Source organism: Nicotiana sylvestris, chromosome 7 (genome assembly GCF_000393655.2).
Source record: "Nicotiana sylvestris chromosome 7, ASM39365v2, whole genome shotgun sequence".
NCBI classification, from domain to species: domain Eukaryota; kingdom Viridiplantae; phylum Streptophyta; class Magnoliopsida; order Solanales; family Solanaceae; genus Nicotiana; species Nicotiana sylvestris.
Genome location: NC_091063.1, coordinates 78,917,914 through 78,933,501, shown reverse-complemented (window position 1 = coordinate 78,933,501; position 15,588 = coordinate 78,917,914). Strand labels below are relative to the sequence as shown.

General features: G+C 39.1%; 1 protein-coding gene across 1 annotated transcript; it reads left to right on the top strand.

Moving 5' to 3' along the window:
- Positions 1-5,848: 5,848 nt before the first annotated feature.
- On the top strand, positions 5,849-11,843 carry LOC104244774 (calcium-dependent protein kinase 2-like). Its single transcript, XM_009800259.2, has 8 exons — positions 5,849-6,807; positions 7,770-7,913; positions 8,002-8,154; positions 9,967-10,082; positions 10,841-11,008; positions 11,094-11,221; positions 11,323-11,422; positions 11,502-11,843. Exons 1-8 carry the CDS (start codon positions 6,126-6,128, stop codon positions 11,574-11,576), a joined length of 1,566 nt encoding a protein of 521 aa, XP_009798561.1. The 5' UTR covers positions 5,849-6,125; the 3' UTR covers positions 11,577-11,843.
- The last annotated feature ends 3,745 nt before the right edge of the window (positions 11,844-15,588 follow it).

Sequence of the window (15,588 nt, the reverse complement as noted above, 5' to 3'; positions counted from 1 at the left end):
TGCGTGAAGGCAGCGTTGTAGAGGTTTTAGCGAGGTGACTGCCAGCGTTCGCAGCACCACTATCTCTCTATGTTATTCATTATTCTTGTTCAGTGTATTTCTAGACCGTAATGTGGAAATTTCATTCTTATAGATGCTCGTGACTTGTGATACCCCTGTTAGGACTGAGTTGGGTTGGATTTCCGTATTTTATCTATACTTTCCGCTATTGGGTATTATTAAACAATGTTTATACTATAATTGTGTTAATTAATTGTCTTAAAAGGATGAATTGGGCTGAATGGCTGGCCTTGTCTTCATGAGAGGTGCCATCACGACTAGGTTCGGGAATTGAGTCGTGATAGCATGTCCGAATGGTCGGCCTCTGTCGTGCTAAAACTGACCTCTAGAAGGAACACCACCAAAACTACCAGATCCCCGCGGCCTCTTGGCCTCCCTCTTGACTCGCTCCTGGCAGCAAACTGACTCAACCTCTCTGGCAATGTCAACCACCTCCTCCAAAAAAAGCGTCAGATACCCTCTCCCTAGTCAGAAAAATCTATAGCTGATATGTAAGGCCATCGATTAACCTCCTGATCCTTTTCCTATCCGTGGGAACTAGCCAGATAACATGACGGGCCAACTCGGAGAACCTCATCTCATACTGTGTCGCGATCATGTCCTCCTGACATAACTACTCGAATTGCCTGCGTAGCTCCTCCCTATGGGAATGCGGTACGTACTTCTCCAGGAAGAGAATAGAGAACTGATGCCAGGTAAGGGGCGCTGCACCAACAGGCCTGCGCCTCACATAAGCCTCCCATCAAGTAAAGGCAGCTCCAGAAAACTGAAAAGTAGTAAATGAGACCCCACCAGTCTTTAGAATACCTGTTATATGTAGCATCCTCTAACACTTGTCCAAGAAACCCTGGGCATCCTCGCCCTCTACACCACTGAAAGTCAGAGGCTGAACTCTACCAAACCTCTCAAATCGGCGGTGCTTATCATCAGGCATAACTGATACCACAAAATCCTGAGCAGGTTCAACCGGCTAGGCTGGTGGTGCCTCCGGTGTCTGCAGTCCCTGAACAACCTGCTCGGATGTACGGGTGGCGGGAGTCTGAGTGCCTCTCCTGGCCTGAGAAGTAGCTGTTGTAGTAGAAACTACGACCGCCTGAGCAAGGCTAGTGCACACGGTCACGATCTGAGCCAAGGTCTCCTGAAGACCCAGAATAACAATAGGCACAGTCGGTGCCTGAGCTGGTCCTGCTGGAGCATCCGCAATTGGGACCTGATCATGAACTTGAGCGGCTGGTGGATCTGGAGGTGCTGCCCTTGCTGCTATGCGGGCTACACCCCTACCTCTACCATGGCCTCTAATGGCCTTAACTGGTGGTCGTCCACCCTGACCGGTAGCACGTGTCCTTACCATCTATGAGAGAATAGAATAAAAGAAGTTTAGTTACCAGAGTCAACAGATTCGCACGACAGGAATTCAAAAATGTGAAGTTTTTCCTAAAGGTTCTGCAGCCTCCCGAGGATAAGTACAAACGTCTCTGTACCGATCCGCGAGACTCTACTAAACCTGCTCATGACTCGTGAGACCTATGTAACCTAGGCTCTGATACCAACTTGTCATGACCCCAAACCGACCCGGTCGTGATGGCGCCTATCGTGAAAGTAAGCCAACCGACACATTCCCAAATAAATCCACATTTCATTTAAAACTTAAGAAAAACTATTTTTCAACTGAAATCCGATAAAAGATACAAAGTTAAAATCAAATAAAGTGGAAAAATACAAGCCTGACCTCGGGTGTCACTAAGTCATGAGCCATGTTACAATAGTTCCGAAACAAAACAAGACCAAAATAGTCTGAAAATAGCAACAATATACTAATAGGAAGATAGAGAAGGAGAAAAAGTGGAACTACGAATCGCCAGGCAGCTACCTCGCTATCTCCTTAAAGTCCGCGACCGGAATAGTCAACAGCCACTACCGTGCCCTGAGATACCTGAATCTGCACATAAGGTGCAGGGAGTAACGTGAGTACACCAACTCAGTAAGTAACAAGTCCAAACTATGGACTGACAGGTAGTGACGAACCAAACCTCAACAGGTAATATAATTAAACTATACAAAAAAGTAGGCATGCTTGCAGTTCAAATGTTAGACTCAATACGAAATAAATATAATCTGAACAGTATGGAGTATAAAGCTCAGCAAATCTCTATGTACCAATGCACAGAACACATGGAAAATGTACCTTGTACCTCCACTCACAAGTGCTCAACCACTCAGTACTGTATATGGCTATCTGGACCAGGGAAGATCCATCCCGGAATATACACATCACTGACCGCAGTCATCCAATATCGAGGAAGGTCATTTCAGCCCTATGGAGAAGATCCATCTTCAGGCATAAATACTTTGGACAAGATTCATGTCCAAGAAAGATCCATCCCTCAATAACATCAATTGCTCTCACTAGGGGTGTAAAGACCCTGGAGGGGCCCCTTTCAGCCCAAGCGCTATCACAAGCCAACGAAGGCATAATCAATAATCTATTGCGGCGTGCAGCCCGATCCCATACTGTCACTCATAATTAGGCTCTCGGCCTCACTCAGTCATAACTCTCCAATATCACACACACGGGCTCACAATACCAAGAAAACTAGCCTAAAACAATGATATGATGTACCAAATAACAATAACTAAGACTGAGACATAATATAATATGCATGGACAAAATTGAGTACAGAATATCAATGAAGCTAATGATATGACAGCAAGAAACGACCTCTCGGGTCTCAACAATTATTGGCGTGAAGCCTTAACATGATTTATAGCTTATTAACTTAATCACATAATCATTACACAAGTAGCAGCAAGAAGAGTCACTAAGCGGTGCTATGGAATGATCCAGGCCGCAATTCTCACGGTGCACGCCCACATGCCCGTCACTTGGCATTTGTGTCACCTTAATATTAATCATAGAACACATAGTTCGGGGTTTCGAACCCTTAGAACCAAGTTTGGAAGCGTTACTTATCTCAACCAAGCCAAAACTCTCACCCGCGATGCCCTTGCCGCTCGATTCGGTCTCCAAATGCTCCAAATCTAACCAAAATCAGTATATTATCATCAATATATGCTAAAGGAATGAAACCCACATGAAAATTATTAAATTAGACCCAAAATCCCGAATTTGCTCAAACCCGGCCCCCGGGCTCATGTCTTGGAATCCAACAAAAGTCGCGAAACTAGAAACTCCTTTCACTCCCGAGTCCATACATACCAAAATTATCAAAATTGAACCTCAAATGATCCCTCAAATCCCCAATTTGAACTCTCCAATTTCAAGCCCTAATCTCCCAACTTTCTTTCCTAATTTCCACTAGTATCATGATTAATCAATGAAAAAATGGTCATAAACACAAGTAATAAAGCTTAAGTAGCTTACCCAACTGATAACCCTTGATCCCTCTTGAGAAATCACTGCCCAAGCTCAACTACCGTCTTCAAAAATGGAAAAACTTAGCAAAATTCGTGAAGAATACCTTTTTATACCTTTTGCCCAGTATTTTCCGCATCTGCGGTCTTAGAGTCGCTTCTGCGATGCCGCACCTACGGAAAAACCATCGCAGGTGCGGTTTTCACTTAACCTTGGAAATCCCGCTTCTGCAGTCAGCTTCTCGCTCTTCCGGTCTCGCAGGTGCGGTCCTTGTGCGCCCTGCGGTTTTCCTCAGCTCCCCAATTCTCCGCATATGTGGTCCAATCTCGCTTCTGCGAGGTTTGCACCTGCGGTCCCCAATCCGCAGGTGCGGAAATGATAGAAGCAGCAAAGTTCAGCTGCTCAAACCAAATCCTAATCCTTCCGTTAATCATCCGAATTCATCCTGAGGCCCTCGAAGCCTCCACCAAAAATACCAACAAGTCATATACCATTATTCAAACTTATTCCAGCCTTAGGAACACTCAAAACAACATCGAAACACCAAATCAACATCGAATTCAAGTCTAAGAACTTAGAAACTTTCAAATTCCGCATACGATGCCAAAACCTATCAAACCTCATCCGAATGACCTGAAATTTTGCACACACATCACAAATGACACAACAGACCTACTCCAATTTCCAAAATTCCATTTTGACCCCAATATCAAGATTTCCACTGCCGACCGGAAAAAAGCCAAATTTTCAATTTTGCACATTCAAGCCTAAATCTATCACGGACCTCCACAATATATTCCGAACACACTTCTAAGTTCAAAATCACCTAACGGAGCTATCCGAACCATCAAAATTCACATCCGAGACCTTCTACTCATAAGTCAACATCTGGTTAACTTTTCCAACTTAAGCTTCTAATTAAGAGACTAAGTGTTTTATTCCACTCCACGACCACTCCGAACCCGAACCAACCAACTCGATACGATGAAATATAGCTGAACAACACATAAAGAAGCAGAAACGAGGGAAACGTGGTTGTAACTCATGAAACGACCGGCCGAGTTGTTACAAAAATCGCCTCCTACCATGTCTAGGGTTCCAAATATGAAAATGAGACCAAAATCCCGTCCCTCGGCTCTTATGTCTAGTCGATGGTGTCGCAATGGGGACCTAGCAATTGCGAATTCCACAAATCCAAAAAAACCATCGCAAATACGAAGCCCTCACACCTCTGCTACAGTCACAAATGCTATATTATGTTCGCAATTGCAAACCCAAGACACTTCGCAAAAGCGACCAGATTGGTCGCAAATGCGAATAAAGCCTATCCAGCCCCCATCGCAATTACGAACCATTTGTTCGCTAATGCGAACTTAGCAATTTTAGCCTTGCATCGCAAATGCGAGGCCTGCACTACCATATTACACCAGCAGTGCTAAAACCCTTCCAAACACTCCGAAAAAATATCTGAAACTCACCCGAGACTTCGGGGCTCCAACCCAAACATCAATACAAGTCTAAAAACATATATGAACTCGTTCGCGCAATCAAATCATCAAAATAACATTTGAAATCACGAATCAGACTTCAAAACACATGAATTCAACATAAAACTCAAGAACTTCTAAAAGCACAACCGTATGTCTGATTCCTATCAAATCAACTCGGAATGACACCATACTTTACGGACAAGTTCCAAATGACAAAACAGACTTATTCCATGTCCCGAAATAGAAATCCAAACACGATAGCTACGAAGTCAACCTACGGTCAAACTTATGAAAATTCAAAGCCTTAATATTGCTAACTTTCGACAAAACAACACATATCAACCTGCAGACCTCCGAATTCAATTTTGGGAACACACCCAAATCCAAAATCACGAACATACAAACCTATCGGAGCCATCAAAACACCACTACGGGGTCGTTTTCACGAAGGCCAAACCTCGGTAAACATTTTCAAATTAAACTTTTAAGATGAGAATCATTCATCAAAATTCATTACGAACCATCCGAAAATTAAATCCGACTATGCACGCAAGTCATAATACACAATATGAAGCCACTCAAGGCCTCGAACCACTGAACGAAACTTTAAAGCTCAAAACGGCCGGTCAGGTCGTTACACTACCCTTTCAATACTGTAGTTTTGATACATGAATAAGCATGTATAAAGACTGAACTGCACTTTCAAAACCTTTTTCAAATTCTTTTCAACTTTTTTGGAGGGTAATTTTTATAAACAAATAATTTTAAAAAAAATTATGCAGTGTATATTATTTTTACTACGTCAAACCAAACAGTATAAAAAATAATATAACATTACTAATACAATTTATATTGCCTTTTTGGCACTAAAATCCACCAAATATCTTTTCCTTAAAATTTAAAAATAAAAAAACCTTTGTACTTTGTTCTCGGCACTTTCTCATCGTCTTCCCATGTCTTAAAGAATAGTTTTAACGTTTCAACTCACGTTTCTGCTTGACCAAACCAAAGCTTTAGTCAACCTTCTCTCCCATTCTTCCTTTCCCCTCCTCTAAGAATAAATCAAATCAATCCCTCTACTTTAATTTCCATTCTTTGCTTAAATCTCTATCTGGGTTTCTTCTTTTCCTGATTCATTATTTTTTGTTTTCAATTTCAGTTTCAGTTCATCAGCTCCCTCTTTTTTGCTAGATCTATAATAAATGGGAAATATCTGTTCAAGCAAAAGTAAACCTGAACAGTCAAATGCCAACGGCCACCATGGATCAGGAGGAGTTGGGCCCCATCGAACTGAAATTCAGTACACAAAATCTCCAGGCCCTGAATCTCAGTTGCCTGTTAGGGCCCCACCAAGCCCAAAACCAGTTTCTGCACACGGTACAATTCTTGGTAAGCCATATGAAGATGTTAGGGTGCACTATACACTCGGTAAAGAATTGGGTAGGGGTCAATTTGGTGTTACATATTTGTGTACTGAAATTTCAACTGGTCAACAATATGCTTGTAAATCAATATCAAAAAAGAAACTTGTTACTAAGGCTGATAAGGATGATATGAGGAGAGAGATTCAAATTATGCAACATTTGAGTGGACAGCCTAATATTGTTGAATTTAAAGGTGCTTATGAGGATAAGGGATCGGTTTATCTTGTGATGGAGTTATGTGGAGGTGGAGAGCTATTTGATAGGATTATTGCAAAGGGACATTATAGTGAAAGAGCTGCTGCAACAATGTGTAGGGCTATTGTCAATGTTGTGCACGTTTGTAATTTTATGGGCGTGTTGCATCGTGATCTCAAGCCTGAAAACTTTTTGCTTTCTGATAAGAGTGAAAATGCTGCTCTAAAGATTACTGATTTTGGGCTTTCAGTATTCATTCAAGAAGGTACATTTTGCTTTTATAATTGTCCTTTTTATTAGTATCTATTTTTGCACAATTATTCTTCAAATCAATGACCTTTCCATGTTTTAAAGATTTATGTCTCTTGTAAAGCTAGTGAATCTGTTAAGGCTAAAAGCTTGATCTTTAAGTTCAGGGATAGGATTAAACATTCAGCTATAAATGTTGACTTTAGAGGTGATCGCGGTCCCACGTGCACGTATTACTTACTACTATATTAATCTTGTATTATATCCTCCATTCAAGTGCCATATTTGTTGTTTCTGTAAGTGAGTGGAACATTTACATCTCTGATAGCAGAGGGAAACATTTAAGGGGATCTTCGTAGTTGGATGTGAACAATCGACAAGCATCTATGAGTGCTCGTCGTTGCTGATTACTGGGCTTTTTCACTAGGCGCTTGTTGCACTGCATGGTCGGGTGAGAATGTGCAGTGAAAACCTTAGTATTAATAGAAAGAATTTGCTGTCAAATTTAATTATATCCAATTTGATTGGTAAAACTAAATATTGTAGTATTTTAGCATGATTAGTCGATTATTCTTGAATTACTTCCCTTTAAACTTGGTTTCCTGGAACATGTCATTTTTACATCAGCATGTAGGTGTATTCCCCCTGTGGCACCCCACCTATGGTGCTTTTCAGCTTCTCTCTCACTCTTGCTTAGGAAGTTTGAATTTTAAAACCTGGTGTAATCCAAATGTTAATTGTCCGTAAATTTGTGAAACTGTAGTTGCATTTACACACTCGTCGCATACAGATTGGATGTATTAGTAAGCTGATTTCTGATACTTCAGTTGTGATGAACACCTTCCCTTTTACAAATATGTTGAAGTACCATGCCTTAGCAGTATCTTTGTGATTTTCTTATCCTCCTTACGAATGCTAACCTTTCTTCTACCTGCTGCTTTTTTCCCCTTCTGTAAATGGATATAAAATCCCATGCAGGTAAGTTGTACAAGGATATAGTTGGGAGTGCTTACTATGTTGCCCCAGAGGTCTTACGGAGGAGTTACGGCAAGGAAATAGACGTTTGGAGTGCAGGTGTTATGCTTTATATACTACTCAGTGGTGTGCCCCCCTTTTGGGCAGGTAAAGTCATCCTCTCGCTTATAACAGATGACAATTTTTGTCACTATCTAGGATTCGATGACTTACTGTATCTTTGTTTGGTATGCAGAAACCGAAAAGGGTATATTTGATGCTATACTTAAAGGTCACATTGACTTCGAAAGTGAACCTTGGCCCTCTGTATCAAGTAGTGCCAAGGACCTAGTACGGAAGATGCTGACTAAAGACCCAAAGAAACGGATTACAGCTGCACAGGTTCTTGGTATGTGGCCTTTAAACTATAACTTATTTGATTTTAAGACCGCTAACGATTTCAGTGCAGAGACTCCATGTTATAGATTCAGAACTCCTTGAAGATCTCGTTTCTGACATTACTGCAGATATTTGTTTCTTTTAGGAAAAAAAAAATTGCATGTACAGTAGCCTGACCTGTTGCTTTCCATGCCTTTATGTCTGTTCCTTTTAAGTATGATTTGTAATATGCTAAGAGGCAGTATACTTTCTATACTATAAAGGCACTTGCATACTCCCTCATTTCTAGCTGTTAATTGTAGAAAACAAATTCAAGGCAACACAAACTCTTTTAAGGCAACTTCACTCCTCCAGTTAGATTAGTTTGCTTTGTCTCACCCAGGCGGGCTTCCCACTTTCTTTTGCAAAACCTATACTTTGTTTAGGTGTTTAGTTTTATCTTCAGTTATGTTTGGCATCTTGAACTGGATCTGTTATTAAGTAAAGCACAGCTGCACATTCTTATTAAAGGAGTTAGACATTGCATATTTTTAATGGGGGCCAAAACAAGGCTTTGCCAAAATTAGTTTATATGAAAATCAATCTTTTCCTTGGCCAGCGGTAATCCTTTCTTACTTTAAAGAATAATTTTAGTTAGGGGAAGCCTTACACTCTGTTAAAAGAACCTCTCTCAGCTTCACAAACGCCATCATATATCTGGATAGCATGATTGATGTTTGGGACGGGTGATAATACTGCCCTTACTGCTATCTTTGGGATTCCCTTGAGGTACTTTATTTGTTTATTTTTTATGATACGGTGTCCTGTTAACTTGCATGCCATCGGCTTATCCACTGGAAACCTACTACAACCCACAAGTGCAAGTGTCTGGTTAGCCTGCCCTCCAAGGTCGGGCAGATGGACTCCCACTGGGTGTTGTTCCGGTTTTTTGGACCTGGAATCTCCATTTTTTGTCCTATTCCTCAACAACTCACCTATGCCATTGGAGACTTCAAATAATAACCAGAGTACTCTATTATTTATATATATAAATCATTAAGCTGTTTTCAGATCCGTTATGTTACCAGTTATATTTATTAATCATATCATTATGACAGGAAGGATTACATCAAAATTGAGAGACTTGATATCCGTCTCAAACAGCTTCAAAATTTGCTTGCAAACTAATTTTCGTCATTTGAATCCAAATGCAACCTAGGAGAATTTTATTTCAGTGAGAGAAAATAATTCATTTTGATGGCATCACGTTCCCACTGAATCATTTTCCTGTTGATGAGTACTTTTTTTATAGTGATATGGTAAATCCTACCTTCCAAATTTCCTTTCTGAAGAGTCAAAAGTGATCCTGTCAAACTCCCGTGGTGACGCGAACTCCCGATCTCTTGGTTGGAAAGGGGAGTGTTCTTGCCACTTGAGCATCCAAACCATTCCTTTCCTGTTAATGAGAGAAGTGGGGTTGGGGGAAGCACTTGTAGTCTCCATCTGCCAAGAATTTCAAATTTAAAAAGATAGAAAGTCGACAGAAAACATTATTTATTTGCAGCTCAAATTAATAGGGTAATTTCACTTGCAGTTTCACCTTCTAAGTTTATTTTTATTTGACACTTGGAATTCGTTCCCCTTTTTAAATCCTTTAGATTCGATCAATTTCTACGAAAAGATTTCTAACTGTTTTTGTGCAGAACAAATATTTCAAAGATCAGAACTCAGAACAACTTAGGCTATTCATTTGCGAATGTACTCCTTGAGAACATCAGAAATACATGTGTTATGGTTTGCTATATCTTATTCTAACCCCACTGCTGGTGTGTCTAATTGATAGAGCATCCTTGGCTGAAGGAAGGTGGTGATGCATCTGACAAACCATTAGAGGGTGCTGTCCTTTCAAGAATGAAGCAATTCAGAGCTATGAACAAGCTCAAGAAACTCGCTTTGAAGGTAATATTAGAATTCCTAAACTCTGCTGCAACTGAATCCAGGTAAAGGAAAGGAGGGTATTAGGGTATATTTTCCAGTACCTTTCGTTGGCTTTGTTTGTCTAAAGAATAAAAAAGGACCACCTTTTTGCATGTACAGCTTCTTCCTCATATGATAGTCATGTACTTCACATGCAAGAAAATTACTTTCACTCTATCGGCCTTGATCTCACTTCCTTCCCTTCCTCTCAACTGAAACTATATTTGAAGAACATGATTAGATTTTACCATGAGCCACCATTATCTTTTGTGAAATTGGTAAGTTTGCTTTCTTACTCAAACTTTTGTGTGTGATCATTTGTTTGAAAAGAATAAACCTAGTAGACCTTTTTTATGTGTTTTTTGAGAAGTAACAGTAAACTAGTACACCTTCTAATCAATGTATTTGTTTTTTTTTTTTTTGGTCTGAATCAATGTATTTGTTGTGAGTGATATCTTTTGGAATTGGTGAATTTGGGATGTTGACATTCTTCCAAATGCTTGTATCCATTAGCTGCTTTTTTGCCATGGACAACAAACTTATGGAAATTTGACAATCATTTGTTTCAGTTTAATACATGAATGTTCAACTACTAGATCAAATTGAAACTAATTGTCTTTTGACATTTTACTCTATTCTGCGGGCCCGTGTATTATCCCTATTTCCTGTGCTTGCATGCTGGCTGTATTCTTTTCCTTCTGCGAGTAATAACACATTGCATTGTCTGTCTCTGGGATCAGGTCATTGCAGAGAATCTCTCTGCAGAAGAAATTCACGGCCTCAAAGCAATGTTCCACAATATTGACACTGATAATAGCGGCACTATCACTTATGAAGAACTGAGGAGTGGATTGGCTAAACTTGGGTCAAAGCTCACAGAGGCTGAAGTCAAGCAATTGATGGAAGCTGTAAGGCAGAACAACTCCTAAATGTTACAGTATTAACCATTTCTTTCCTTCACAATTATAATATCTCATGTCTTGTAAACTTCAGGCCGATGTGGATGGAAATGGCTCAATTGACTACACTGAATTCATCACCGCCACTATGCATAAGCACAGGCTAGAAAGAGACGAAAATCTATATACTGCATTTCAGTATTTTGATAAAGATGGCAGTGGGTACGTACTATGTGTATATCTAGTGTAAAAACATGATCAGACCTTTAGAATCCCAAGATCAGTCGACTCAAAATTACTTTTTTTTCGTGTTAAAACTGTAGGTTCATCACAAGAGATGAACTCGAAACAGCTATGGAAGAGCATGGAATAGGCGATCCAGCCTGTATAAGGGAAATAATATCTGAAGTGGACACGGACAATGTGAGTTTTCACTGCTTTTCGCTCAATAGTTGGACTCAACCTTGCCACATATATGCTAATGCTGTCAATGTTTTTTCAGGATGGAAGAATCAACTATGACGAATTCTGTGCAATGATGAGAAGTGGAGTCAAACAGCCAGGCAAACTCTTCTAGTTGCACGAGTCTCCTTCCGCCAGGGCAAATTGCATGAACTACCAGAATAGCAGCCATTGCTTGGGATGTTTTTATCTTTTCCAGTGGAGAACGTGTACATTAGTAATTTTTTTCCATCCAAATTCGTCTTTGCTGTCTGTTTCTATTCGTCTTCTGAGCGCTCTTTCCCCCCTTGTGTAAACTGCCTTAGTTTGGAGCTTGATTTGACCACTCCTAGTGTATGAAATGATCGTTCAATTGTCGATGATTTCCCCTCATTTTTTTTTATTGAGTTTGGTTATCCATAATAATTGATATCCACTTTTAATGCATGTTTTCTCTTGGAAGGCTTAGAAGCCGGCACAACACTTTACTTGCTGGACTCTACACCTCTCCTCGAGCTCGATTTGTTCTATGCCTAAGTTTCAATTCAATCACTTGCACAGAGGAAATTACAACAAAAACAATAACATACCCAGTATTATCCCATGCCGTGGGGTCTGGGAAGGGTAGTATGTACGTAGACCTTATCCCTACCTTGTGAGGATAGAAAGACTATTTCCAATATACTCTCGGCTCAGAAAAGCATAAGCACCACATCAGTCACTTGCACAGAGGAAATTGACCTACCTAATTGCTGGTTTGGGTTCGGACCATTGCATGCTACCCCCTTCCACTAAGATGTGTTTCTCACTTGCCTGCTTTTTGCAAGAATGTATTATGATGAGAATTAAAGCAGTAGGCTTAGAGACAATTTCGCTGCTGTTAGATTGTGTGGCAACGTCAGCAGAAAGGAGGAGAAGACGGATGGCTGTATCCAAAATCTATGTCAGTCTAGTGACTGCCTTGTTCTCTAGTCTTCTTTGTGCTATCCTTCATAGTCAAAACTAGGTTTCTTTTGTATAACAATTAATTTTCTTTCTTTCCCTTCCTAAGAGATTGAATTAAAAGTGTATTGACTGTGATCAAATGTTGGTGCTTAACATATCCAAGTTAACTAGCAAGTTTGAAAAAAATTCAAGCTATACCGACGTAATTTTGTATTGAAATTCGATATAATTTTATAGCACATGCAAACAACAACAACAACAACTCAGTATAATCCCACTTAGTGGGGTCTGGGGAGGGTAGTGTGTACACAGACCTTGCCCCTACCCTAAGGTAGAGAGATTGTTTCCAAATAGACCCCCGGCATCCTTCCCTCCAAGAACTTTCCACCTTCCTCTTGGGGAGACGGTTTATAGCACATGCAATGTGGGATAAAAATTCAAGGATTAGCTTTACCATAACTAGAATATCATGATTAAAATTGTCCTTCAACCAAAGTCATGTCCCAATGATCATTAAGAAGGTCATGGTTAAAATTAAAAACAAAAGTTCTTCAAAGTTCTATCAAGTTGAAAATTAATTACAACACATTGTACATCACATTTTTAGGGATCGTTAATAATAATCTCGTGATGAAATATAGTATTATATTATCTCACGTTAGGTAGAATTTTTTAATCCAATATAAGAGAACATCAAAATATTAATAATGGATTTAGTACATAAAATTGATGACAAAACAAAAACGGCGGCCAATTACCGAATTAATGATTTCAACCCACATCGGATATTGAGTAGAAAGTTATAACGTTTAAAAGGTTTAACGCCACAAATGCTTACAACGCGGGGGTGTGGGGATGAGATGGTTGCACGTAAGTTGTGTCAAACACTATACCGTATCCCGAGTAAGGAAATCTCTATAAAAGAGGGTTGGTTTGACCGGGGGACTCTAGCTGAATGTAATAACATTATCCCCCCTTGGTGTGGCAAAGTTCAAGGCTTACTTGCCCAGCACCCCCATTTTCAAATTTTACGTAAATTCTTCTAAAATAAGGGAAAAATAAAGTAATAAACCTTGTGGTTATTGAAATAGCAGTGTATGGTGTGGATTGTTAAATGAAATTGGTATTGGGAAGGAGATTATTGTATCATGGGATGTGGTTTGGAATGGTTTGGTGGTGGTGGTGTGGTAGCCAGAGCCACGACGGAGCTATGAAGAAAAAGAATCGAATTATTCTTCTACAAATTTGATAAATTAGTTCAAAATATTTAGATGAAACCTCAAATACACAAACAATAAATGGCTAAGTATGTGATGTATTATCCGTGGCGAAGTCAGGAATTTACTCAAGGAAGTTCAAACTTCAAAGAAGTGAAAAATATTCTCCGAGAAAGAGTGTTCAATATATGTTAAATACATCTAAAATCTAATATTTTACCTATATACGTAATATAATTTTCCGACGAACCTTTATAACATGTAGCTTCGCCCATGTGTATCATCCATGTCACAACGATTGAACACATCTAATATGAAGTGTTTATTAGTCATACGGAGTAATTTTATCAAGCCGAGATGTCGAAATGAAATACACGGAAATTCCTAAACCGACCTTAAGATCTGATGCGCAATTGGTTTTTAAGATCACTTTTAGGCCTCATTTGTTTTTTTGTTTTTTAAAAAAATTAAGACGTCTGAATCTGAATATTAAAATGTATAATAAGATTAAGACATTTGAATCTGAATACACATCTAAATATTAAGATGTGTATTAAGATCTGAATACTAAATAATTAAGACTTTTAATTTTTTGACATCTGAATGCATAAAATATATCTTTATTTGAAAATTAATAAACATAAAAATTAAATAAAATACAAATTAATCTAATATTCTATCAATAAAATTATTTTTTAAAATATGATAGTTGCTGGTGGTGATGGCTAATGGTAGTGCTTGTGAATACCGACTATGACTGTCCAACGGGACGGGACGGAGCGACATTTAACCGGGACGGTGGTGGGACGGGACGAAACGGGACGGAATAAACGGGATGAAACGGTAGGCCCATCCTATCCCGCTAACAAACGGGATGGGACGGGACAGAACGGGATGGGACGAGACAGGATGACAGGCCTTAAGTGGGCCATTTTCAACAAAAAAATATTTATTTAAGCATTAAGTTTGGCAACGGTTAATGTTTTGACAATGACTAAGTTTTTAAAGTTTGCAATGGCTAGTTTTTTGACTTATTTAATAAACTTAAATGTTAAAATGGAAATTAGGAAACTAAGTAAAGAATTTTAAAATATTAAAACAAAAGACTTGTAATAAAATATTCTAGTAATTATAATAGAGTTATAATTTATTTAATATAATTTCAAGCTACTAAGTAACTAAGTAAAAGTGTAAAACAATCCATAAAAAAATCTAACGCTTAGAGCCTTTTATTTTATTAATAGAACTTTCAAATCTCACATACAAATATAATTCTTTTGAAGAGCACATAATCTATGCAGCCACCTTCTAGGAAGGGTTCTGTTTGAACTAGGCCTCGTAGTAGGCAATTACAAATTATCATACTAACATTTGTAAGCTCTTATATAGCTTCTTTGTAACTTATCTATAATTTCTCGCGGACATTGTTTTGGAATTGGCAAAGTTGATTGATGTTCCATGAGCTCCATGCCATCATCGCTCCCAGTGCTAAATATCTCATTGTATTCTTCTTCTTCCCTAGTGGTTAATTTTTCAAAATCAAGATTTCTTCTTTCTGAATTAATCCAATCTCTGAATAATACGGAAATCTCTAGGCTGTCCTCCGTTAATGAATGTCTATGATCTCCGATTTGAAATCTTGTCGCGCTAAAAGCACTCTCCGATGCTACTGATGATGCTTGAATAGCCAGGATATCTCGAGCCCTTATTGAAAGTGTTGGAAAAGCTTGCCATAGAACATCTACTCTAGACTTAGAATGTGATGACCCAAAAGGTCATCACTTGTTTTAAAGTAAAATTCTATATTCTGAGGCCTTAAAAGCCTCTTTTAGCATCATCTCGATTTGCGCGCGTAGCCGGAAAGCCTAGATGTGAAACATGATAAATTTTGACTGTAAAATGAGCTAATTTAACTTTGGTTAATATTTTGGGTAAACGGATCTGGACCCGTAATTTGACGGTCCCGAAGGGTCCGTCGGAAAATAT

Excerpts from the sequence above, each read along its gene's own strand:
- LOC104244774 (XM_009800259.2), top strand. The coding sequence starts at position 6,126 with ATGGGAAATATCTGTTCAAGCAAAAGTAAACCTGAACAGTCAAATGCC. Across the intron at positions 6,808-7,769 it reads TTCAGTATTCATTCAAGAAG|GTAAGTTGTACAAGGATATA; the intron begins GTACATTTTGCT and ends AATCCCATGCAG. Across the intron at positions 11,009-11,093 it reads TCAAGCAATTGATGGAAGCT|GCCGATGTGGATGGAAATGG; the intron begins GTAAGGCAGAAC and ends TGTAAACTTCAG.